The sequence below is a fragment of the Nelumbo nucifera genome, chromosome 2 (assembly GCF_055504915.1).
Source record: "Nelumbo nucifera cultivar China Antique chromosome 2, China Antique-T2T, whole genome shotgun sequence".
In the NCBI taxonomy this organism is placed as follows: Eukaryota; Viridiplantae; Streptophyta; class Magnoliopsida; order Proteales; family Nelumbonaceae; genus Nelumbo; species Nelumbo nucifera.
Genome location: NC_142650.1, coordinates 8444314 through 8470468, shown reverse-complemented (window position 1 = coordinate 8470468; position 26155 = coordinate 8444314). Strand labels below are relative to the sequence as shown.

General features: G+C 39.2%; 1 protein-coding gene across 3 annotated transcripts; it reads right to left on the bottom strand.

Annotated features, from left to right (window-relative positions):
• On the bottom strand, nucleotides 1–24934 carry LOC104594858 (homeobox-leucine zipper protein REVOLUTA-like). Of its 3 annotated transcripts, XR_016082554.1 has the most exons (20): nucleotides 24449–24934; nucleotides 23337–23610; nucleotides 22418–22577; nucleotides 21718–21803; nucleotides 21516–21606; nucleotides 21281–21376; nucleotides 20906–21019; nucleotides 20713–20796; nucleotides 19822–19977; nucleotides 19671–19745; nucleotides 7481–7587; nucleotides 7210–7396; nucleotides 3680–3868; nucleotides 2998–3078; nucleotides 2616–2750; nucleotides 1792–2129; nucleotides 1287–1392; nucleotides 626–775; nucleotides 197–437; nucleotides 1–113 (listed from the first exon to the last, which is right to left on the bottom strand). XR_016082554.1 is itself a non-coding variant. In XM_010255378.3 (19 exons), the coding sequence occupies exons 2-19, from the start codon at nucleotides 23564–23566 to the stop codon at nucleotides 291–293; spliced, it is 2532 nt and encodes an 843-aa protein (XP_010253680.1). In that variant the 5' UTR covers nucleotides 23567–23610; nucleotides 24449–24934; the 3' UTR covers nucleotides 132–290. The 3 variants fall into 3 exon arrangements, 2 of the variants coding, with proteins under 2 accessions (XP_010253680.1, XP_019052850.1); XM_010255378.3 differs by lacking the exon at nucleotides 1–113 and having other exon boundaries at nucleotides 132–437; XM_019197305.2 differs by lacking the exon at nucleotides 1–113 and having other exon boundaries at nucleotides 132–437; nucleotides 24836–24934.
• Between the last annotated feature and the right edge of the window lie 1221 nt (nucleotides 24935–26155).

Below are 26155 nucleotides of genomic sequence, written 5' to 3'. Positions count from 1 at the left end.
CTCATCTCTTCCTGCACGCATTCACGGAAACACAGTAATTAGTAATAAAGAGGACTATGGAAGCTCTCAAGTCTGAACCACTATACCCCTGCATTGCAAGCTCTTTGATTTCCCTACAAAGAACGGTGAAATTTAGGACTATGGAAACAATTCCTTTTTGTAATTAATTTAATATAATGGAAATATGATTTCGTACAAATCTTTATCTCTTCCTCCTTCCTCTCTCTTGTTCATTTGAGAACCGGCCACCGGGGGGGGGGGGGGGTGTTCAATCAATAAAATGACGGTGGTTATACAAAGGACCAATTGACGAAAGAGAAGGCAAGACAGTGGACGGTGTTTTCTTCTGCAAGGACTTTCCAAGCGAAGGCTTGTTCATATGAAACATGCCGTCCCATGGTTGACGTGCAAATTCCAGCAGGCAGATAAGCAAATCCCTGCAAAGCAAGAAGGTTCAAAAGCTCAGGAATATTGCCAACAAGAAATGCCATCCAAACAAAATGATCTATAATAGGAGCAGGATTGGTTCAGGCAATTATAATCACATTACCCAACAATCTCATGTAATTCGCATTTAGCAGGTTAGAATTTGGAACCCTATTCAGTGTCAGGCAATGATCGTTACCTGTTGCATTATCTTGGCAAAGTCAGAGCACAATGCCTTCCATCCGGACTCATCAAACATCTTTTCCAGCGTAATGTCCTGAAGAGCCACCAGTGTGGTCTCCAGCATGTCAAGCCCCGCTTGGTTGGCAAAGGTGAAAACTGGTAGCGACTGTAAAACCAATAAAAGAATGTATATATCATCCACCATTACTTTATTAGATGGCTTGCAGTTCATTTTGAATTTCATGTTCGCTTGGACCCTAACTCAATTGGACAAAGTTTGGTCTCAATGCACCAATCCCAACTATATTTCAACCAAGCAGATTTCTCTACTTATCAAGCAGTTCTGAAAGTCCAAACATCTTAAGATGCTAGATAACTTGGTGAAAGCATTCAAGCATGAAAGAATGGGGAGCCCTTAGGAGTTAGAAAAAAAGCCCTTATGCTCAGTTTGGCGGGAGTATAAATACAAATATGTAGAGTGCAAAACCTTCTATTTTTTATGTATTTGTACTGCACATATTTGTATTTGAACTCTTTCCAAACTGAGCCTTAGGGGCAACCTCAATATCACATTTGCTTTAAAAGTTTAAATAAAAGGAAACAAGTGTTTCCCCTAATGGTCCAAAGACAACAATGCATAATGGCCCAACATTTTTCCAAAGAAATTTTAACCGTACCTTAAGTGAGCAGCATAATATAGCATCTTGATGGTGCCAGAGCTGCTTTAGCACTGAGTCTTCGACATGGCGTTCAGTCCCCAGCAACTCAATCCCAAAATAGTAACTGAGTATAGAACAGAACGAAAATGCATATTAGGACCTCGGAAAGCATGTGATTCATAATCATTTTGACATTATCTTGTGTGCATGTGCATGTGCATGTGTGTATTATTTCATTGGGGCTGGGCAGAGGGGTTTTAATGGATTAAATAATCAATTCAAAGAAATAGATTGATTTCAAAGATGTATATTAAGCCTTTGGACAAGTAAACCATCTTGTGATATAAATGCTGTGCTTGGTTCTTCAGAAAGTGAGAAAAAGAAATTTATCGAGGAATATAACAAATGCCTTGAGGACTTAACCACAACTTTACAGTTTGCATTACTTCACAGATAAATTAAACACAATGAATAGAAATAAAGAAAGAAAATGTTAAGGTGCTGTTAGATTAGCATAACTTGCCTAAAGCTATGGCAGATCCACTGAGCAAGTGTAAGAGCTTCTGGAGAGACTGGAGATAGCTTTTGCCCTAAATGTGGGCTCAGTCCAGATGGAGCTATGGCCATGGAAACCCTTTGCACAGAGGATATTACACTGCGGATATATTGTCGTGCCATTGTTGCAACATTGTCCTGAAGATGGTTCTCAAAGGGAAATTGGAAAGCAATGGTCAAGACTGAACGTGTGTTTATAGCATTTGAAGATGCATTTCCGGAAGCACGATTTGTGGCAGGACCTGCTTCAAGATTGGAAGCTAGATCCAATGTCCGATGTGCATTCAACACATCTTGTTTTTCACACTGCACAAAACTAACATTAGTTTCAGGAGAGCAAACTAGTCTCACCAAATTTCCTAAAGTATAGCCTTGCTTGAAATGGTAATGAAGTAGGCAGGACATTAAAAATATTATTTTCCAAAATTGAAGCATCCTCCAGTGTCAAAAAACCTGGAGAAGAGAGTTGACCATACAAATTCGAAGTCAAATAGCACTTTGATTTGCAAGCAATCAATACAAATTGGCAATTATGATAGTCAACTGATTAGGAAATGCGGACAGAAAATGCTTTGCTGTGATGAAGTAAAGTTGTAAAATAAAATTATGTTTTTTTTTCTTGACATGATAAACAACATTTGATGAATTATTGAGGTATGAATTGGGTTTGGGTCTTTGGGAAAAAATTGATGTGGTAAAGGAACAAAGCATACATATTTTGAACAATACTACAAACGTGCACTCGAGCACACAGTAGAAGAAATAGTAAAGTGAAGCATAATAACAACTCACTGATTTTGAATCCAATGGTATTATCCGAAACCCAGAGGGTAGCAATGGAGCATCATCTGGAAACATTTCATCTATTGGAGCAAAAACAAGTTCAGAGCAGGATCCCACTGCATTTTCATCCAATCCACAACAAATCTGCAGCATAAAAACAAAGTAATTTCAGCATTGTTAATTTCTGTAACATCTATTTTCCTGGCTACTTAGCACTTAAACCTATATATTCCTAAATAGCAAATCAAGAAGCACATGGCATTATGACTTCAATGAAGTAAACAATATAATGTGCTTATAATCTTGAGTTCAATAGTTAAGAAGCTGCACATTTAATTTCACCATGCAATAATTTGTTAATTATAATTCACATTGACACCAAAAATAATACCTGTAAGAGATGAATATCCCTGGAAAATATAGCTTCTTCTTGAGTTAAAGCATGACCCTCAAGCCGAATTACTTCAAGCAACTGGAAAACTCACAAGCATACAAGTAAGATGCAATACAAGCAGAAGGAAAATGAATAGAAATCTATATAATAGAGTAAATCTATAATGCTGGAAAGGTATGATACCAGAAGAGCTTAGAGCAATCAAACCCCACTCCAAAAAATTTTGATGAATACCACCTGATTGGTTATAAGTTTTTCCAGTGTCATGTCTTTCTAGTATCATAGTAAAACCCTATATAATAAATGTGAACTAATATAAAACTGTACCATACGAAGGACCAAAAGGCATTTTTACATGCTTTCTATAGGAGAAACATAAACCATGTTATGAATCACCAAATCTTCCTTCAAACCCAGAGAAAAAAAAAAACTCTTCCTGCCTAGTGAAAATTTGTTTATCAAAGAGCACCCCACCTCCTAAATTGAGAAGTTACAGAAATATCATTTTTGGGGGTAAATGGGAACATCTACCATTTTGTAAACCTAAGTATTTTATTTGGTAGGATACCAAAAGAAAAGGAAACATTTCTAGCAATACCAACAATTGCATAATGGGAGATGCCAAAAACATAAAATTTACAATTTACAATAATAATAAGAAATAGAAACACAAACAGACCTCCTCGTGTTCCACTGTGTGACCAAGTGGCATGACAACCTGGCTCCCAGAAAACCTGGTGGACCTCAAGCCCTGGAAGGCATATGAACCAGATTTCAAAGATCCAGCAGAATATGCATCAATGCTGAAATCAGCCCATTCAGAACGATGCTCCCTCAGAAAGCGAACCAGCAGTGCAGGAGGAACATTCTAACAATAAGAACAGATAATGCCATAACTATTTAAACCATCAGAGAAATATCTATAAAATTAAAGTTGCATAAGTCACTACACTCAAATGATCAGGCTTCACCTGGAAAACTCAAGAAAAATGGGCTTCAAAACCAGGAAATTATTAATCAAAAATACAGCACACCTTGCACTGAAATCATCCCAATAAGTCAACAAATTGTATGCATAACAAGTACTGAGAATCCAAAAGTAGGGGCCTAAGATTCAAACTTGTTGGGTGTCGGTCCAGCCCATATGAGGGGCCCACCCCACCTTTTCGTTCTCCCAAAAAGGAGCCGTATTGTGGGAGCCAAAAAGGCTTCCACCTAGTTTCGGTTTTTTGGTTCCTATTTGTAATCACCAAAGTGAAGGTGAGAAGAGAAAAAGGAACCGAGGGTTTTCTGGTTTTTTGAGTTTGTGAAGAAGAGAAGAAAGAAGTTTTGTTTTCTGCTTCATTCAAGGCCAAGTTCGGATGTGGTTTCAAGCCTGTTCTTGATGACATTTAGTGCTGTTCAAGGAGTTAAGAACCTCACTGCAGTTCAGATTGGTTGTCTCTTCCTTCTTCTTAGTTTCATATTTACAGCAACTTGATGAGATCCAAACCCTTGTTTTCTTGAAATCCACTTTACATTTTTGGTGACGTTGATGCTGTATTTGTGAGCCAAGGATTATTTCCTTGTTGTTTGTAAACCTCTAGTTTCAACTAGAGAGGACCGCTGTACCCATTGATTTTGAATTAGCGGAAGACTTTTACGGACCATAGGTCCCATGGTTTTTCCCCAAATTTGGGGTTTTCCACGTAAAAATTCTGGTGTGCTGTTTTGTGGTGATTGCTATTTGTATTTTCTCTACTTGGCTGAATTGTTTATCTGTTATCATTGCTCTTGACAAACCCATTTTATCACACAAACTTTGGGGAAGGTTTCTTGCTGTCCTGGGATTGTTTTTCACACTCATTTCTGCTACTTATCTTCCCCAACAATACTGTACAGTCCAAAGGCATGAAGTGTAATTGAGGCATAAGCCTCATGAAACTAGTCACCTAAATCTCAAAATTTTCATCTTATTTCTATTATTTCTCTAACTTGTTAAAAGCAGGAAAAAATATATGAGGTTCTCATCCTACTTACAAGTCCCTTTCCCTTGATAATCTCATAAATTCCCATTTAACAGTGACCAAATCCATTATTTGCCATATATTTTATGCTTAACAAAACGAAATTTCATTAAAAATTTTAAGAAAATAATATATTAGTAAATGTGACCATATAAAATAAAAATCTATATTGTAGCATTAATTATTATATTGGAACATCCTCAACCATTATACAAATAATCTTATACTTTATGAATTTAATTTAGCAATATGGACTCACATACTTTTTGTCAAAATAATCTTCTACTAAAAACATTTTCAATTGTATATTTACATTATATTCCTTTATACATATGATACTGTGCATTAACACAATGAATTAAAAGTGTGTATTTATACTTCTTTAATCATTTGGTAAAACATTATTGGATACTTTAGAGATCTCACAATGTTTCCAACATTAAACATTAGTTTAATCTTTACAGCATTCTATATGACATTTCAAATATTTCCTAGTTCTTACATGCCTACCGTTCTTAGGTGACAGACATTTCCATTGAAACCAACATTTAAACCTTGATCACTATATGCCTATACACCATATAGCTAAGGTCTCATAAATTACTAGGTTATATGACTATACAAGTTGAATAAATGCATATTGGCACCACCTCAGTTAACAAGTTGCTCATTGTTCCCTCTTCTTCCAAGTTTCTTTTACTTGCTACATATGCTTAGTTGTATACCGCAAGGAAATGGCAAGGGGAAAAATTCATTACTAAGCAATGTACCATTTATCTTTTTCCCTCTCCAGCTTACCATTTTTCCCGTTTGTTAAAGGTGTTGCATTCCACCATAGTTAAGGTCTTTTATCTATTTATTAATTGTCTTACTTTTATAAATTACAATGATTACTTTATTGCTATGGCTGAGTAGTTGAAATGGTCACTCGGTGTCCCACCAAAAAGAGGAGGGGTGGGTCTCTATGGTATAGACGGAAGGTCTCATGTTCACCCAGCTGTCCACACCCAAGTCCTCTTTAATGTGTCATCATCTTCTAAGCACTGCCCCAACTATAAGGGGTTGGCTACATGAATCCCATTTCACCATCCTGTTTCCTTAAGTGCCATATCCATTGTTAAATTATGAGTGCTTAAATCAATTCTTACTACTTCAACATATTTAGTCCCCTCTAATGTGTAGTACCAGGAAAACGATTATTTTATTAAACCCTTGAGGAGTAAACCTCACACCACAAGGCCAGTAACCTCAATAGTGTAGTTAAAAATTAAAAATATTGTATAATTAAATCTATAATTTTAATAAAGCAAGAAGGCAGCTAGTTGGTCAGTAAGCAGTTATGGTTTAAAAGGGTGTCGCATTTCCATTTCCATGGGTATCAAGATAAAAAATTACTGGAATCAATATATTCCTAAGCAAGGGTGCAACTTGGGCAGGCTTGGGTTGGGATTTTGTTAAAATATGAATGGGCCCTAGCCCAATGGAATCTAAATTCTTCAAATTGGGAACCAGGCTTGCACCCTTATTCCTAAGTGAAAACTATGGGCAATAGTGAAATGATGAGTACTTTCACCTAGCTCAAAATTCTTTTTGCAAGTGATGTTAAATCTTAGCTTTTGTTTATGTGATAGATTATTTAGTTGACCTATTATATGGTTTAAATTTTGCTTGAAGTTATTCTATTATATGGTTTTAACTCTTGAAGTCTATAGGAGAATTTTGCAATTTACTATTATTATCACTGTTAACCTTAGTTTCTTGGCTTTGTTTGATGGTTTAAAACAAAACAATAATGTAAGAGGATGTATTTGAGCTTTCTTTATCATTTCATAATGTTCACATTATTTTCATAATTCATACAATATTTCCATATGGAATTTCCAACGTGTTTTATATATTTGGATGACTAAAATTTCCATAAACACCAACATTTTAAACCTTATACAAATAACAATATGTTCCTTCTTTCCCCTTCATTTCAATAAATTAACTTGCAAATTGAACGTCTATGAATATTTCTCTTTTCTCAAAAAGTTGCAAGTTCTTTAAGTTTATTATAGTTCTTCATTCTGCTGTTGTTCCATATGCTATAGCACTGTAATAAGATCAGTGATATCTCAACACTTCATTGTGATAACTAGAAAATAAGAAGCCATAAAATCCAAAAAATTGGGGAAAACTTATACTATGGTTCAAAACTCACTTGGAGTAGCATGGATGCCTTCGCACAGAGAATACCTCCAGACAAGGCAAGTGTATTAGCAGCAGGATTTGCAATGGTGCCGACATTCTTGGCTGAGTTAATAGAAATTATTACATCTTCAGCACCATCACAACTCATCAATGACCAGCCATCATCATTAAATCCATTAATAGCATCATTGAATCCTCTACAAGAAAAGGAAATTCAATCAGCAGAATGCATACACAAATGAAAGAGTGAAGTAGAGAAGCAAAAGTATCATACATACTACCTGCTCAATCTTTGGCTAAAAGTTCGCAGTACAGCAGGCTGCCTGCCCAAACCATATACCACCTCACCACTTGTCTCCTGAGCAATTTGTCTGATATGGCGTAGTGCCTTTACATGGAAAAAAATAAATAAATGATCTAATCAGTTACTGTATCCTCTTTTACAATTTTATTTATTTTTTATTTTAATTTTTTTATCGAATTTATGGGTAACATTTGTTATCAGTTGCTATTGCTACATTTCATAGAACATGACAGCACTCATTAAAAAAACTAAAAAAAATATATTTTAATGAGTGCTGTCATGTTCTACGTATGAAATGTAGCAAAAGCAACTGATAACAAAATTCCAGTTTCTATACTGGAAATATTAGCAAACATGGTCTCTACTTTAGCATTAGTAAAATACTGATAAAAAAGGGGCTTGAGAGAAATCGTTCAACCTCAAAGTCTCATCCATGGTTGAACACCATGTTTGTATTTATATACAGTATTTTGTACAGAGGCAGAGTTTTAGTGAAATACGTTGATTGAGTACAGTAGCTATCCAAAGATTTTGTGATTGGGGTGATGACGTGGGTATAGTTGCAATGATGTTTATCCTGTATTCTTATCATCCCCCAGCAGGTGAACGGGGTGAGGAACCACAGCCAACTTGGAGCACAGAGAAGCAAAACGGGGCTGAGGCAGAGGCTTGGTGAGTGCATTGGCTAATTGATCTTTGGATGATAGAAACTGTACACGAAGAGACCCGTTGGAGATCAGCTCTCGAACAAAGTGGAAGTCAATGGCGATGTGCTTGGCACAGGCATGAAAAACTGGATTTGCACTGAGGTATGTAGCACCTAGGTTGTCACACCACAAAACAGGAGGCTGGGTGAAGAGAAACCCAATTTGGATAGAAGAGGTTGAAGCCAGAGGATTTCAGAGGCAGCACAAGCAATGGTTTCATATTTGGATTCAGTGCTGGACCTAGACACCGTGCTTGCTTGTGGGAGGACCACGAGACTAGGTTGGCTCCAAGAAACACACAGAATACACCCTGGGAGCGGCGGTCATCCGGGCAACCTGCCCAATCAGCATCGGAGAAGGCTTGAAGAGAGAGAGATGAAGATGACCACAGCTGAAGCCCAAAAAGATGTGTGTTTGAAGTACCAAAGGACTCTATTAGCAGTAGCCCAGTGATCAGATTGAGGATCATGCATGAACTGACATAATTTGTTGACAACAAAGGCAACATCAGGCCTTGTTATAGTAAGATACTGCATAGTGCCAACAATTTGGTGATAGAGAGAGCGGTCATCAACAGGTTCACCAGTGGATTTGGTGAGCTTGCAAGCAGCTGCCATAGGTGGTTATAGGCTTGACACTTTCCACGTGAAATTTTTTGAGCAAATCAACAATGTAACAAGTTTGAGAGAGGAATAAAGTGTCACCAAGACGAGAGACCTCCACACCAAGGAAAAAACTGAGATCTCCAAGATCCTTCACCGCAAAGGAAGTGGCCATAGCAGAGAGGAGAAATTGGGTATCACATGCAGAGGATCGAGTCACGATGATGTCGTCAACATAAACCAGAGTGAAGATGGTAACATTGTCCTTGCGATATATAAAGAGGGAGTTGTCTGCTTTGGACATGTGAAAGCCATAAGTATAGACTGGAGCTTGTCATACAAGGCGTGAGGTGCTTGCTTGAGCCTGTATAGGGACTTTTTTAATTGGCAAACATGAGAGGAGAGGATAGGATGGACAAACCCCAGAGACTGAATCATGAAGGCATCTTCAGATAGTGTGCTAGGAGGAAAAGCATTTTGTATGTCTAGTTGCCTCAGTGACCAGGTGAGAGAGAGAGAGAGCAATAGTGAGAATGACACGCCGGTGGCATCCTTTGGCAACCAAACGAACCTTGTAACGCTCAATAGTGCCATCAGCTTTGCGCTTGACATGGAAGACCCATTTGCATCCAACTAAGTTCATGTCGGGTTGTGGAGGGACAAGTTCCCATGTTTCACTTTGGAGTAATGTGTTGAGTGGGCTGGTTTATTTTGTTGAGTGGCCCGATTTGTCTTTAGTTTGTTTTTATTTAATTAGGAAGTTGTTGGGCCTTCGGCCCATTAGTTTTTATTTTTTAAAGTTGTGACTATTCAGTTTTAGTAGCCACCCTACTAAGGGCATCCTTGTAATATCTCATCTTTAAGTTAAATATAAATATAATGAGGAGCTGGCGGCTAGGGTTAACTTTCTTATAACTCTAGTTGACCTCCTACTCTTTTCTTCTTCTCCTTCCTTCTCTACTGCTGAAATCTTCACCTTCCCCCTCTTTCTCTCACAAGAAGCTTGACTGAATCAGCAAATAGTGATTTCTACTTGGTATCACAGCAGGTTGAAGGTTCTTGAAGTTGTTCTCTCATGCAGCCCTAGATCGGCCAACTGCATGGTGATTTAAGAGGCTGATCGAAGCTCTCAGGTAAGCCCAGTTTTTGGATTTTCTTGATGGATCTGTGTGCCCTGTAGCTGGTCTAGGGTTTCTCATCAGAATCAGGAAAAACTAGAGAAAGGGGAAGAGTCATGTTTTTGCTGGACTCTTCAATTTTGACCTAGGAAGTGGCGCCCTAGTTTTTTAGGGTTCATTGGAGTTTTTTGTAAGGGCGATTCAAGTCCCACGTGGTTTGGAGGCTTCTAGAGAGGGCGGTTGTCTTTTCTCTCTCTTCTCCAATCCCACAGAAAATGAATATTTTGTGGGAAGAAAGCCCAGGACACCAAGAAAGTGTTGTTGGTTCCAAAAGGTGTCTTGTTTGATCTTGCTGCAATTTTTAGTTATTTTCTTTACCTTTTTTTATAAGTATGGCGGGCCATAGAGTTGAAAATAAGCTCGGGAGTGAAATGGGACCAATGGGAGGGGGTGCTGGAGACCTCTTCGGGGCTGGAACCATTACTACAGTTAGGTTGGATGGTGCAAAATACTTGGAATGGTCACAATCTGCAAAGATGGTCATTGGGGCTCGTGGGAAATTAGGGTATATCACTGGTGAAGAGGTGAAACCCGAAACTAGCAACTCCCGGTTATATGGTGATGACTTGGTTGTGTAATTCCATGTTGCCACATATAAGTAAAAATTTCTTATGAGCAAACACTGCTAAGGAAATATGGGACGGGGTTGCAGAAACCTATTCACAAAGGAGAATGTTGCTAGGGCTTATCAACTGAGAAATTAGATTATTGCTACAAGGCAGGGAGATAGATCTGTTGCAACCTATTTTTCAGCCCTTAAGACTCTGTGGTAAGAGATTGACCATTTGGAGACCTTTGCTTGGGAAACCACCAAGGATGCAACTACCTATCAGAGACATTTAGAGAAGTATAGGGTGTTTGAATTCCTTGCTGGCCTTAACCCTGAGTATGATATTGCACGACAGCATCTTCTTTCCAGGGATAGTGCCACTCTCTCCCAAGCATATGCTTTTGTGTCACGGGAGGAGTGCACGAGGGATGTGATGATGAAAACCCAAATTTCTGATCAGTCTACCATGGTAAGTGCTGTGAAACCTAAACAAAATGGCGGTGAGATCAAGAAGAAAGACAAAAGAGACTTGGTTTGTGACTACTGTAAGAAGCCTAAACATACAAGAGAAACTTGTTGGAAGCTTCACCCACATCTTGTGCCAACTAGATTGAGAAATAAGAAGGGAAATGCACACATGGCAGTTATCGGTGACACTCCGGCCCCTCCTACTACAACTGCTTTAGAGTCTGTTGCAGCTACTGCAATAAGGGCCGGACTTGAGAGGTATGGGCTACTTCTGAACCAGCGGGATACAGTTAGTTCCAGTTCAGCCGCAAGCGGACTACAAAGTACAGGTGGCACTGGTGGAACTCACTCTACCTACTTTGCTCACACAGGTAGTTCACATGTCACTGCAAATTATGTTTCCACTTCGGGTAAGAAGGGACCTCCTTGGATTATAGATTTTGGAGCCTCAGAGCACATGACCCATAGCTCCACTATTTTTTCCTCTTACCAACTCTGTTCTGGCAGAGATAGGGTCTCCACTGCTGATGGATCCCATGTTCCTATTGCTGGGAAGGGATCTGTCAAGATTAATGATTCTATTTGTTTACCCTTTGTCCTTCATGTTCCCAGATTGAGCACAAATTTGTTATCTGTTAGTAGTTTGACTAAGAATTTGAACTGCTCAGTAATCGTGAAGTGAATGGAATCTACTTCCTAGATGTTCCCCCTCACCAGAGTCATCATGTTAGCAGGGACAGTGAGTCAGGATCTGTGAGTCAGATTATGCTTTGACATAATCGTTTGGGCCATTTGTCTTTTTCTTCTTTGAGTTCTTTGTTTCCAAAACTTTTTGAGTCTGTTAGTCTGTCAAGTCTGGAGTGTGAAGGTTGTCAACTTGGAAAGCATTATAGGCATTCTTTTAAACCTAGTAATAAAATATGTTCTTCTTCTTTTGATGTTATTCATTCGGATGTGGTGGGTCCTTACCATGTTCCTTTTATGGGAGGTTATCGCTATTTTCTCCTATTTGTGGATAATTTCTCTCGATACTCTTGGATTTACCTGATGAAATCCCGCGATGAAGTACCATCCTTGGTGCGACAATTTCATCGGATGGTACTAACACAGTTTGGAACAAGAATAAAAGTGTTCAGATCTAACAATGCCAGGGAATATTTTGAAAGACATCTTGCCTCGTACTTGTTAGAATATAGTGTTGTCCATCAAAGCAGTTGCTCCTACAGTCCACAACAGAATGGTGTTGCAGAAAGGAAGAACAAACACATTGTTGAGACCGCAAGAAGCATGATGATCACATCTATAGTTCCGGTTCGGTTTTGGGGTGATAAAGTTCTCACAGCAATATATCTGATTAGCAGGGTGCCTTCTCGTATACTTGGATTTAGCACTCCATTCAGCCTTCTTTTTCCTCAGGGGGAGATGTTTCATGTTCCTCTCAGGGTGTTTGGGTGTATCAGCTTTGCACACATCCTTAGTCCTCACCACTCGAAGCTTGATCCCAAGGCAAAGAAGTGTGTCTTCCTTGGATATGCAGAGAATCAGAAAGGGTACCGCTGCTATGATCCAGGCTCTGGGAACCGATATGGATCTTCCTGCTGGTTTCTACAATGATACTGAAAAGGGAAAGGCATGCAGGCTTAAAAAGTCATTATATGGCTTAAAACAATCTCCCAGAGTACGGTTTGACAGATTCAGAAAGGCCTTGATTGATTTTGGCTACACTCAAACTCAATCCGATCACACTTTGTTTGTGAAGCGCAGGGGATCTTTGGTGTCAATCCTAATTGTTTATGTGGATGATATTGTTGTCACTGGGAATGATCTAAGTGAGATTGATAGTCTGAAGAGGAACCTACATAAGGAATTTGAAATTAAGGATCTTGGAGAACTGAGATACTTCTTAGGCATCAAAGTTGCAAGATCGAAAAATGGAATTTTTATCTCTCAAAGGAAGTATGTCTTGGACCTTCTTTAAGAGACAGGGAAGCTTGGAACAAAGGCAATTAGCACCCCTATTGATCAGAACCATAAAATCAGTGCAACAGAAGGTGAACCAGTAAAGGACATTGGGAGATATCAGAGACTTGTGGGTCAGCTGCTATACTTGTGTATGACAAAACCAGACATCTCCTATGCAGTGAGTGTAGTAAGTCAATACATGCATGCCCCACGAGTCCAGCATTGGGAGGCAGTTAACAGGATCCTTGCTTATCTGAAGGGACATCCAGGCAGAGGCATATTGTTTACTGATCATGGACAGTTGAAACTAGAGGCTTATACAGATGTCGATTGGGCAAGATGCCTTGATGACAGGAGATCAACTTCAGGAGTGTGCACCCTAGTTGGGGGTAACCTAGTCTCATGGAAGAGTAAGAAACAAACAGTGGTGGCAAGAACAAGTGCTGAAGCCGAATACAGGGCCATGGCGCATGGAGTTTCAAAACATCTCTGGATCCGTTCTCTCTTAGAAGAAATTGGTGTACAGGCAGAAGAACCCATGATGCTATACTATGATAACCAGGCAACAATTAACATTGCCCATAACCCATTCCAGCATGACCGAACTAAGCACATTGAAGTGGATAGACGTTTTATCAGAGAAAGGGTAACCTCTGGATAAGTTTGTCTTCCATACATTGCTTCTGATCTGCAACTCGCTAATGTTCTCACAAAGGGTGTTGCAAAGAACAAGCTGGAGCATGATTTACGCAAGTTGGGAATGTGTGACATTTACTCCCAACTTGAGGGGGAGTGTTGAGTGGGCCGGTTTGTCTTTAGTTTGTTTTTATTTAATTAGGAAGTTGTTGGGCCTTTGGCCCATTAGTTTTTATTTTTTAAAGTTGTGACCATTCAGTTTTAGTAGCCGCCCTAGTAAGGGCATCCCTGTAATATCTCATCTTTAAGTTAAATATAAATATAATGAGGGGCTGGCGGCTAGGGTGAACTTTCTCATAACTCTAGTTGACCTCCTACTCTTTTCTTCCTCTCCTTCCTTCTCTACTGCTGAAATCTTCACCTTCCCCCTCTTTCTCTCACAAGAAGCTTGACTGAATCAGCAAATAGTGATTTCTACTATATTGTATATTATTTATTATTTAAAATGTGATATTTTATATATTTATAAGTATTTAGTATATATTTATATATTTTATAGTATATATTGTAAAAATTTAAAAAAAAAACGAAAAACCGACAACCGATTAACCGATTGGTTTCGGTTCGGTTTTTTTTTTATGAGTAAAGAGATAAGATTCATTAATAGAGTACTAAAGCAATTACAAGCTTCCCATGGAGAGGCACGATCTATGTCCTCTCCTAATAGCAGGAAGACAAAAGAAACAAGATAACAGAAAACAGAAAATAGATTCAATCTACAATTGAGCCCAATATAAGCTTTCCCTGTTTACCCCTTGCTTTGCAAGACCGTCAGCCATAGAGTTTGCAAATCTCCCCACCCATTGTATTCTCATTGTCAAGCTCCTTATCAGGCAGTTGAATTTTTTAATTTCATTCTTAAAACACCACACTATAGAGTCCGGGTTTTGTAGCCATCCCACTACCACCTTGGAGTCCCCTTCTATTATTAGATGTTCCACACCTATCTACACAGCTAGTTGTACTCCTTGGATAGCAGCTGCAAGTTCCACCCTAGTGGAGTTTGCAGCTCCTATGGGCCCTAAGTAGATAAGAACCACATTCCCAGCCTCATTCCTCAATACCCCTCCCACCCTTGACGGACTTGGATTACCAAGACTACTTCCATCGAAGTTCAGCTTCAAAAAAATTTCAAGAGGGGGTTCCCAAGTCAAACTCACTTTAGTCTTTCTAGATGAACAATTAGCCACTGCTAACCAATTCCTTTGAATATCACTAAATGAGAAATGATGGAATAAGTCCAATGATTTTAGCCATAAGATCACCCTATTTAGAATGCATTCCTTCATCTCTTCTAAGTTTCTCTCCTTCTCTTGGAAGGTTCTAGTATTCCTTTCTTCCCACACAGACTAGAGCAACGCTACTCTTGCACACCTCCACATAATTCTTCCTCTTCTATGCTGCCAAGGGAGGGAAGCAGGATCAAAAATCAAACTTGCATCCGTTGGCCTAACCAACCTGCACCCAAACAATGAGAAGAGCCGCTCCCATAACTTTGCAGTAAATGAACAAGAAATTAGTAGATGGTTACAGTCCTCACCATGTGACTTGCAAAGGATACAGCAAGAGCGTGAAAGACAAAGATAAGATCTTCTCTTTTGTAGAATGTCTAAGGTGTTTATTTTCCCATAATGCACTTTCCAACAAAAAGCCATAACCTTAGGGGGAACAGGCCTACACCAAATCTCCTTAAAAGGGAAAGGTCGAGTGGGGTTAGATTGAGTAATGGATTTAAAGAAAGAAGCGCAAGAGAAGGATCCATTTGGCTTGGGTATCCAAATCCATTTGTCGGATTCAGAAGGGTCCAAACACACTGTATCAAGTAGGCTTAGCAGATTTGTTAGGGACACAATTTCCTCTTCCCTTAGACCTCTACGAAACCCAAAATCCCAATTCAGTGTTAATGGATTATTCATAAACGAGCAAAAATTTGAGACAGACTCCTTTTTGTACCTTGAAACAGAGAACAAAGAAGGGAAGAGGTCCTTCAATGGAGCCTCTCCAACCCAGATATCCTCCCAAAAAAGAACATATTTACCATTACAAACATCATACCTGACAAAACTGAGAAACTGAGGAAGGATGCCATGAATAGCTTTCCAAGGAGTTGCCAAGGTTGCCTGCCATGATACTCTAGCATCCCACCCATTATCAGAGCGACCATGAATACTACCCACCACCTCATGCCAGAGCCTCTCTCTCTCTCCATTGGCCACCTCCACAGCCACTTCCCCAGCAATGCTTTATTTGTTGTAAACAGATTCCCTAACCCCAATCCCCCCTCCTCTTTATTCCGGCATACAATCTCCCATTTTATCAAGTGATCGTTCTTACCTTGTCCCGGCTCCTTGAGAAAATCTCTCATCACCTTCTCTAGCTTCTTAGCTTCCCTAGGTGGTATCCTAAACACAGATAGAAAATAGGTTGGTAGGTTAGCTAATGTGGCTCTTATCAACGTGACAAAAACTACTTTCCCTAGGGCTTGCCCCTAATGGAAGCCCTAAGTAGGTCATAGGCCATGACCAAATAGAACACCCTAAGCTTCTTGCTATAGCCTCCACCTGACTGTCCTCCAAGTTAACCCCGGCTACACAACCCTTCCCAAAGTTGACACTCAGACTTGACACCCTCTCAAAATTCCTAACCAGATCCTTGAGATTTCTCACTTTCTCAATATCATCCCCTTCACAGAAAATCAAAATATCATCTGCAAATTGGAGATGGGTGACCGGAATATCATCCCTACCTATCCTCCACCCTTTAATCACTTCTTCTCTGTCAGCCTTTGAGATCATTCTACTAAGCACCTCTGCTATTAGAGTGAAGAGGAAGGGTGATAGAGGGTCCCCTTGCCTGATACCTCTACAAGCTAGGAAAAAGTCCTTCACCACTCCATTAACCAGGATAGAGTAATGGCATGAACTCACACATACGAAAATCCAACTACACCACTTATTTCCGAAGCCACAATTTCTCATTACTTGTACCAAGAAGTGCTAGCCCACCAAGTCATAGGCCTTCTCTAGATCCAACTTACAAACAAAGCCTCTTCTTTTCGATCTCCTCATATCCTCCACACATTCACTAGCAACTAGGATCTGATCTATTATTTGTCTTCCTTGAACAAATGCCCCTTGGGCTTGGCTTATTAGGGATGGGAGAACTACTTTCAGCCTCGAAGACAACACCTTAGCCAATATTTTGTAAGTGCTAGTTACCAAACTAATTAGCATGTAACCCTTATGGTGAGTAGCATCTAGTTTCTTGGGGACTAAGGCCAAAAAGGTGGCATTGACTCCCAGGCTGACTATATGATTCTCGACGAATTCCTTAACAGCATCACATAAATCCTCTTTCAAAATGTCCCAACAATCTTGGTAGAAAGCCATAGTAAAACCATCCAAACATGGCGCCTTAGATCTATCCATCATGAACATTGCCATCCTGATCTCCTCTTATTCAATGTTCCTTTCTAACCACCTTGCTTTTTCTCCACCTAACCTCGACCATTCCAATCCTTCTAAAGGCACCCTCTCATTCAATGTCCTTCTAAAGATAGCTTTAAAATGGTCTACAAAGGTTCCAACTATCTCCTCCTGATTGGTAATTACCTACCCTTCTACCTCTAGTCTATCCGCTAAGTTCTTCCTCCTCCTACCATTTGCCAACTCATGAAAGAATCTAGTATTCCTATCTCCCTCCTTAATCCACCTATAACTTGACTTCTACCTCCAACAGATCTCTTCTCTGAGTAGAACCTCTTTTATCCTTTTTTAATTGCCTTATTGATTCTCTATCCTGCCCACTCAACAATCCTTGGGCTTCCCTCTCATCCAGCTCTTCAATTTGTGTGAATAAGTTCAGCTTTGGTTCCTCTACCCTACCAAAATGATCTTTATTCCACTCCTTCAACTTGACTCTCAGTCTCTTCAGCTTCTGATGGAATTTGATTCCTTTCCACTTTATTCCCCTTAACTCCTCAGTCTCTTCAGCTTCGGTTCGGTTTTGGTTACCGGTTTTCCAAAAACCGGAAGTACTAGTTCGGTTACAAAATATTGCCCACAAAGGAAGGGGACGTGGCTGCAATGTATGCTACTGGTGTAGGTGGAGAGGAAGCCTTTTCATTCTTCTCTTGCTTGAAAGACTTGTCAAACCTGGCACAACATTAGTAGGCCATGTGGTTCATCTTGAGACAGATCTGGCATTTAACTCCTTGGTAGGGGTTCTGTTTCTTCCCCTTGGCACCATCAATAGTCTTCTTTGATTTGGTTCTTTCATCTTTGTGCAGTGGTTGGTATCGTGTTGGGAACACGGACCAAGTTAGCAATCAGAACAGTTTCTTGGAGTGATTCAAGCAAATCTCATAGTTCAATAACAAGGATTGAACCTCCTTGAATGTATAATCATCAGGACATACCATGATAGAGGTGACCGGTGATTCAAAATCCGGCCCCAATCCACTTAAAGTGTATTGAACAAGTTCAGAGTCGAAGACGAATTCACCAACAACAACAAGGTTGTCAGAGAGCATGCATGCTTTCTGTAAATAATCGGCTATTAAGCTTTCATCTTTCTTGAGATGAGTGAGCTCGAATTGGAGTTGCATTGCTATGGCATGGGATGGAGCAGAAAAGATAAATGATAGGGCTTCCCATGTTGCTTTGGAGGTTTGTGCCCGATGACCTGGGCCAAGACTCCTTCGGTCGGTGGACAGTATCCAACTAAGCAAGATCTGAACCTGTAGTTCCCACAGTGAATAATCTGGATTAGGAACAACGGCATGTCCATTGTATGTGTTTTCAGGTGGGCTCTTGATAGTGCCATCAAGGTAGCCCATTACGTTGAACCCTTTTAGGATGGGGATGAATGAAGACCTCCACAGTAAGTAATTGTGACAGTCAAGTTTTACAAGAATAAGTTGGCTAACTAAGGCTGGTATGTTAAGGTTGATGATGGAGATACCAGTGCAGTCTCCAGAGGAGATTCTGGTAGTTGTGGTGGTGGTGGACATGGTCGGATGGTGGTCCTTTCAGGGCTCTGATACCATAAAATATTGAGAAAAGGGGCTTCAGAGAAATCGTTCAACCTCAAAATCTCATCCATGGTTGAACACCAGGTTTGTATTTATATACAGTATTTTGTACAGAGGCAGAGTTTTAGTGAAATACATTGATTGAGTACAATAGCAATCCAAAGACTTTGTGATTGGGGTGATGACGTGGGTGTAGTTTTTTTATTTTTTTTGATAAATATGACGTGGGTGTAGTTGCAATGATGTTTATCCTGTATCCTTATCTGTTAGAAGATAAAACAAAGCAGATCTGAAATAGACTCCCTTTGGAGAATCTGTTTTGAATGTTGGATTGACATAATGAAGAGTCAATATAACTTATAGTTTAATACTTCATTTTCTGGACAATAAATAAAGAGGACCCAAGCTATCATAACTGCACAATCCATCAACAAACCAACTACATCAGTTCACTTCTTGAAATACCACCAACCAGATGCAGCATAAACCAAAAAATTGATCAACCAGGCAACTCCAGCCATTGCAACTTTAAACAACTGGTTATTTTCCATTGATTCTGTTCTGGCAATCCAATGTCTAGGAGCAGAAAAATTATTCCCATGGTCTAATTTCAGCCATACACGTACTTGAATTAACCCACCGATTGAAATTGTTAAGGCATATTGTTGGAGGAATATAGAATATAATTAATTTTTAAAGCATAATATGGAAGCAAGAAAAGTTATGATAAATTTCAGGTCAATGGAATTCTTTTTTCTTTTGAGTAGGAAAATGTGCAAAACAATGGGGGTAGCCCTCCCAATAAACACCTCCCAAAACCCTGATGAAGGTGGGAATAGATTCCAGGTCACTGCTACAACCACAGGGATCTTTACCATCAAGCCAGGAATTCATTGCCATATTTTAGTTCCTGTTTTTATAATCAACCATTTTTCAATTAAGAAGCATTGTCTTTAATAATTCATCACTTACCGCAATAGTCATTTTCTGTGCAACAACCTTGGACGACTCATAAAGTGGTCGCAGCACCTCGGGCACACTCCATGCCTGAATTAGGAATGCAGAAAATAAGTTTTCTATCAAGAAAGATTAATGTTGGAAATTAAAAGATCCTAAACCATACCTCAAGATTCAGGTGGTCAACAATGTGAATGATTGAGCCTCCACCTTCACATGGTCGAATCAAGTAACCACTTGGTAACATCTCAGCTCTTACAAATTGGGTAGCAGCAGCTGAATTTGGACCAGCACCAGAACCAGATAATGACCTCTCACATACCTTGAGATATTGCAACAAAAAGAGAAACAAAAACTTCTAAGATTACATCGGGAGGTATGGTTTCATAAAGATACAATTTAGTTTTAGCAAAATCCAAACCAGTCAAAAGATCCTATTTATAGAAATCCGATGGCTAATGAAGAAAACAAATGAAGGCTAGCAATGACAGGAAAAAAACAACAGATGGCTACAATTGCCAATTCAACAGATTTTAGCAAACAAAATTTACTAATAAAAAAGGATTGGATCCAAAACAATGCAAATTATCTTAGCCCAACCTAATGCCAGATGTCAGCAATCCAACAAAACAAATGGGTGCATAATGCCAAGGAAAAAAACTATACAATAGATGGCTACAATTGCCAATTAAGCAGATTTTAGCAAACAAAATTTGTTAGAAAAAAAGAGAGAGAAACAGGGTGCCTAATGTTGGAAGTTGTCATATTTGCCATAAGCCAATTTAGCACATGAGGTGTCAAATTGTATGCACAATATGGCCATAGGGTTGATGCAGATAGAACTCTCTAATTTTCATTGTTGGGCATCATAGGTTCTCTCCTTGTTTATTTGTTGAATTCCTATGCCCTATGATTTTGTGAATGATTATCAAACTATGACATATGCCCCTTGAATTGTTTAATCGAACCTTTTGATCATTATTTAAGAGTGCCTCCTTTGGGAATTGGCAACAGTGACAAGTGACCATCATGCTATAGAAAGTTCTTAGTTACATACCACAAGACTGCCATCGTCTAAATTTATGGTGTATCTCAGAGTCCAGAAGTCTCGTGCAGGAGCCAGTGTAGTTGGAGCATACATCTGAAAACAACCATATACAAGTATAATCCACGTGAAGAGCATAACTAAAATGGTGCCAATTTTCAAAAAATGGGAAAGAAGAGTAAAATCCTCAACTACTATGGCTAACCTGCATGTATATCAGTTCGATTGTTCCTCCATTTCCAGCTGGAAACATTGTAAAGACTTCAAGGCTCCGACAATCTCGAAACCAAGATAGACGGTCTTTGAGGATCTCTGCAATCTGCAAGAAAAGAAAAGTTGCCAAAAAGCAAAGTGCAAAGAAAAATGTAATATCACCCAGATGTAGACCACCTTGAAATTTTTAAGCTGACAGGGACAGTAATAATTTTTCTAAAATTTTTCTCTTAAAAGTGTCAATCAATCCCAACAAATGGATGGCAATCCCCTTGCCAAAATATCAAAGTCAACTCATAACTCCAATGTGGTCATCTTGATTTCATCATAATCAAGAAAAAAAACATCCGATAGTTTTGCTACTCACCTTTGTAGGTTCTAAACTTACTAAACCGCAGGCTCGTGCTGCCACTCCACTGCAAGCATGTGAAATGGCAACAATCCCAACCGAATCCGGACCAGGCTGGAGACATTAAAAAAAATATTTTACCTTCACATATAAAGGTAAAGCCAAATTTACATTGGCCTAGGAAAATGCAAATGAACTGATTCAAGAGAAAAAGAAAGAAATAAAAATAAAGAATCGGTTAACAATAAAAAACCTTCATCCCAGGCATCTGGACCCAATCAACAGCAGTTCCTGTAGCCTTTGAAAGGAACTCTGCCAAGGTCTCCTCTGCAATGGAGAGGAGTCTGCGAGAGAAACAAGAACAAATATCAATAATAAGTGCCAACTGAAAGGATAAAGAAATAATTTCACCACTGGGCCTGTGTTCACACAAAGACACGCAAGAGAGTTATTACCCAGCGGGGTTATTGGCATCCCTTAGAGGATGCTGAGGTGTGGTAACAACAGACTCACAGCTAGCATCAGTGGTTGCAGCAGATGCCTGCAGAAAACTAAATATCATTAGGAAAACCAAATGGGCATATCCAGAGAAGCCCCAAGAAACGGTGCAATATTCTTTTATTTCTTGATCCTTTGCAGTATTGATATTTATTACAGATGAAGCATTATATCTTTTAAATGAAAAGGGTTGCAAGAACTAAAAGCAGCTTTGGATTTTGTTCAAAGGAAACAAACAAAAATTATAAAAGGAAAAAAACCAGCTATCAGAAAATAAAAACATAATAACTATAAATGGAAACTTTAGGTTTGCAAGAATTTGAATCTTCCTTTCATTTTTCACAAAATACACATAAAACAAAAATTGTGAGTGGAAAAGGCCAGCTTTGAGAAACAACAACCAAAACCACAGTAGAAGTTGAGATCTACATATAATACACACAAATTATAACTAAATGCACTCATTGACTATTTGTGTTTCTATAACAACTTAAACAATTAAGGTAAACAACCAGGAAAAGGAGGACCTGCCAGGTGAGTGAAATGAAACTTATGGGTTCATGATGACAATGATGGACAGAAAGAATGGAGAAAAGAAGAATCGGCAAATGGATAACCCAAAACTACTGGCAAAAGCTTGCAATGGATAGAACTCACGTTCTGCAGCTGCTGCCTCATATACCCATTCTCGCATACCAGCTGCGATACCTGCTTCTGAAGGCGATCATTCTCCTCCATCAATAGCTTGTTCATTGCAGTTAACTTCCTGTTCACGGTCTGTAATCGAGAAGCTTCTTTCCTTTGCTTCTCGCGGCACCTACAAGAAATAACATGAGAGAGAACATCATAATTTCGATTTCCAAGTTTCTTTCCGTCTCCAATATAGCCTCAAATAGATTGAAAACAAACTGAATCACAGAATTCTGCAGCTATTTGGTTCTCCAAGAAAAGTGGTGAGAACTCGGACTGCTGCCGAGTCAACGAAAACCGTGTTGACTACAATTCGGGGACTCGGTTATACTCTTTTCAGTAACAGAGAACTCGGTTATACTTTAGTAAGCAATTGGCGCCTAGGAAGTACGACTCAGGACTCGGGAGAATGGGAGCTAAATTGATCTGTTAAGGCTTCAGAGTAATAGAAGCCAACAAAAAAGGGCGTAATGGGAAATTTTCGAGTTATTTTGCTCTATCGTTTTTTTTTCCCAATATGGAGAAAAAAATATAAACCTCTTTTTGGTAAAAAGACCAGGGTTTTTTTTTGAAATAAAAAATACGAGGTTTGATTTTTGGCAAAAAAAAAAAGACTAGGTTTTTGTGGTGAGGTGAGACTTGAGAGAACGCTTTACTTTGAAAATTCTACTAAAAAGGTCAGCTAGAATTCGCTGTTGAAGCAAAACTCGTCCGATCGGTTTTCGACACGACCGAGTCCTACCGACTCTTAAGAGTCCAGGTATTATTACATGGACAAGAAACAGACAAGCTGCGGCTCCGAGAAGAAATGCTTGCGAAGAAAACGAATACATTAAATCAAATAAAAGATGAAGACAAGCGAAATATCTTATATACGACTTCTTGCCTGCGATTCTGAAACCAGACTTTGATTTGCCTGGGTTCGATATGGGAAAGAATGGGACACTCGCGGATCAGTTGCTGCCGTCTCATCGAACTCGGCTTCGGACATTCGGCATAGACTCTTTCAAGAGCTTCGACCTGCTCGGCAGTATAACGGACATATTTACCGGTATCAAGATGCTTGTTCATGCTGCCACTGCTGCTCTCTCTATGTGGCGCCACGGCCATCGCCATTTTTTTTCCTTTTTCTTTTTTCTGACACGTGAATTGGAAATCCGCTACAGAAGAAAAGAGACAGAAATAAGCACTTGTAGAACGGCCTTTTAAGCAAGCAGTTTTACCTAAGATTTCTCTCGTAAATTCCGTCTTAGCGAAATTAGAAACTAAAGCAGACGTTGATTTAGAACTAAAAGAGCTTTTCTGGTTCTGGAGTGCTTATACTTGCAGTCTTGCAGATATTATTTACGAATTTACTACGAAAAATCTCAAACAAGCTTCCGCAAAATACAGTTCCGTATTTCCTATTCTTTTTCCTTTTCTCTCCCTCTGAAACCTCCTATTCTTGGTCGATGGAGTTGCCAGCAACTGATTATACAAAAGCTCTTTCAGTAAGTGATGAAGACAAGTAAAGTTCCCGGTTTCTGAAGCATACCAACGCTTTGAGCTAAAACCATCTCATTCTTGTCCTAGTTTCTAGAACAAAGAAGCAGGTCTCTTTTTTTTTAAGGCGCCTAAAGCAGCAGAAGCTGAGCTTTGTGATTCTTTTGACCAATATTCTGCTACTTCGACCTTTGAATCGCAGAAATAAAGCCTTCGTAAGAATCCTAACACCAGACTTTTTAGTCGGGAAGCTCTTTAAGCACAAGACTCCATTATCGAACTAGATTGCAACCAAAACCTTAAGAAAAACTGAACTACGTCCAGAGAAATAGTCCTTAAATTAAAGCTCATTATCAACCTCGATTCCAACAAATAAACTCACGCTCGTAACCGCACGAAATCTCTTTAGATACAAAACGCAGTAAGCTTTAATTATGGTCAACAAACTTCGGCTTAAATATCAAAAGACTAAATATAATGGAAAACACAAAGAAAATAAAAATTCTCCGTTACAACCTCAATCTTCACGTTTGGAGATCAGATTCAGCGGGAAAACTTAACTCCGGAACTTTCCATTTTCAGCATATCAGCCCAGTCATCCCAAATCGCGCCAAGTTTCACGGGAAAAAAAAAAACAAAGAAATAAAGACCGTAAAAGAAAGCCTATGATATTCCCTCTCCCACCTCCCTCTTCAGAGAGGGCTCTCTGGACGAAGAGAGCCTCTTCTCTCTGGCATTAGAAACCAATAGAAATTATGAATAATGTGGCGAAACTCATGGAGACAACAGAAACCCTAACCGTATCCGCAGAGATTCAGATCACACAGGAGAGAGAATAAAATGCGAGGAAGATGAGAGAAAATGGAGAGGGGAGAGGCACTTGGGCCTAGATGTACTGTCCACCTTTTTAAAAGGGTGAGGGGGGTGGAGTGGCAGAGAAGACGAACAGGAAGCAGCTCGTTCTCGGCTGTAACAGTACAGAGAAAAAGAAGTTCCTTGCCCGCATATCGAAAATCCCTTACCTTCTTTATAGCGATCGAGTTTACGTCCTTGTCCTTAGTGTTTTCTGAGAATGACAGCTAAAAATTAAAAACTCTTCCTTACCAAAATCTCCCCTGAGTTGTTAACATTTACGACAGAGGAACTGGGGTGTGGCTTTGTCTCTAAATTGACAGAATATGCGCAGGCCCGAGCCCGAGCCCGGCGCGACAATCGGACCTAGGTTATGAGTCCAAGTCCGGCCCGAACTCGAGCCCGTCTAGAAATTTAGAAAAAAATATATATTTTTTTAATTTAACTAAAAGTTGTTTTATTTATACTAAAATACCTCAAAACCTACCAAAAATAATGAAAAAGTCTCATTATTATTTGAAAAAAGAGAAGAAAAATATATTATATATACTTTTGTATCATATAAAATATATTTTTATTGATATAATATATTATCAAGTGGACTCGGGCTTGGGCCAGGCTTTTTTGATAAAGCTTGAGCACGGCCGGAAAAAAAATTGGGCCTGATATTTTAGGCCTAAACCCGAGCCTACAGGCCTAAAATATTGTCTAAGCCTGACTTAGATCAAGCCGGGTCGAGCCGACCCATGAACAAGTCTAGGTGTGGTTATATCCGTGGGTCAAGTTAAGTGATAAACCCAGCTTGATCCGTATAGGTTTGGGTTATGGTCAATATATTTGGCTTTAAGGTCGGGTTAGGGTTTTGATTATTTAACTCTGAGTCAAGTTTAGGTTTTGGCTAACTCGCCCACTAGGTCATGATACCCTTCATATATACAATGCATTCTTATAACTTTTGACTTCTAACTCTATTGCTTTAACGTTTAAGATTTATTTATATGTTGGCTTAGTTTTTTTCTTTTTCTTTTTTTGTTTTGAATGAGAAGTGACATCTTAAATTCTATAAAACAATTTTCTAACTTAAATTAATGGATTTTAGGTCTTCAAAACGTGTTAAAAAAATATAATTGAAATGCTACGGGTCAGGTCAAGTTAGTATCAGGTTAGGCCCTTGTCGGGTTAGATTTAGAAATCATATACTTTAAGGCAAGTTGGGTTTGTGTTGAGAAAAACCCGTGACAGACTTGACTAGTTGACAACCCTATGTGGGGCTTAAATGGAAAATTTATCCATCTTTTATGGATGTGAGGTGCCTGTAAATTAAGACCAGATTAGCACCTACGGAACACGCTCCACAGGCACATCCTAACG

Coding starts and splice junctions, on each gene's coding strand:
- LOC104594858 (XM_010255378.3), bottom strand. CDS start 23,566: ATGGCGATGGCCGTGGCGCCACATAGAGAGAGCAGCAGTGGCAGCATG. Junction 21,804..22,417: donor TGAGGCAGCAGCTGCAGAAC/GTGAGTTCTATC, acceptor AGTTTTCTGCAG/GCATCTGCTGCAACCACTGA. Junction 2,130..2,615: donor TACCATTGGATTCAAAATCA/GTGAGTTGTTAT, acceptor AGTTTTGTGCAG/TGTGAAAAACAAGATGTGTT.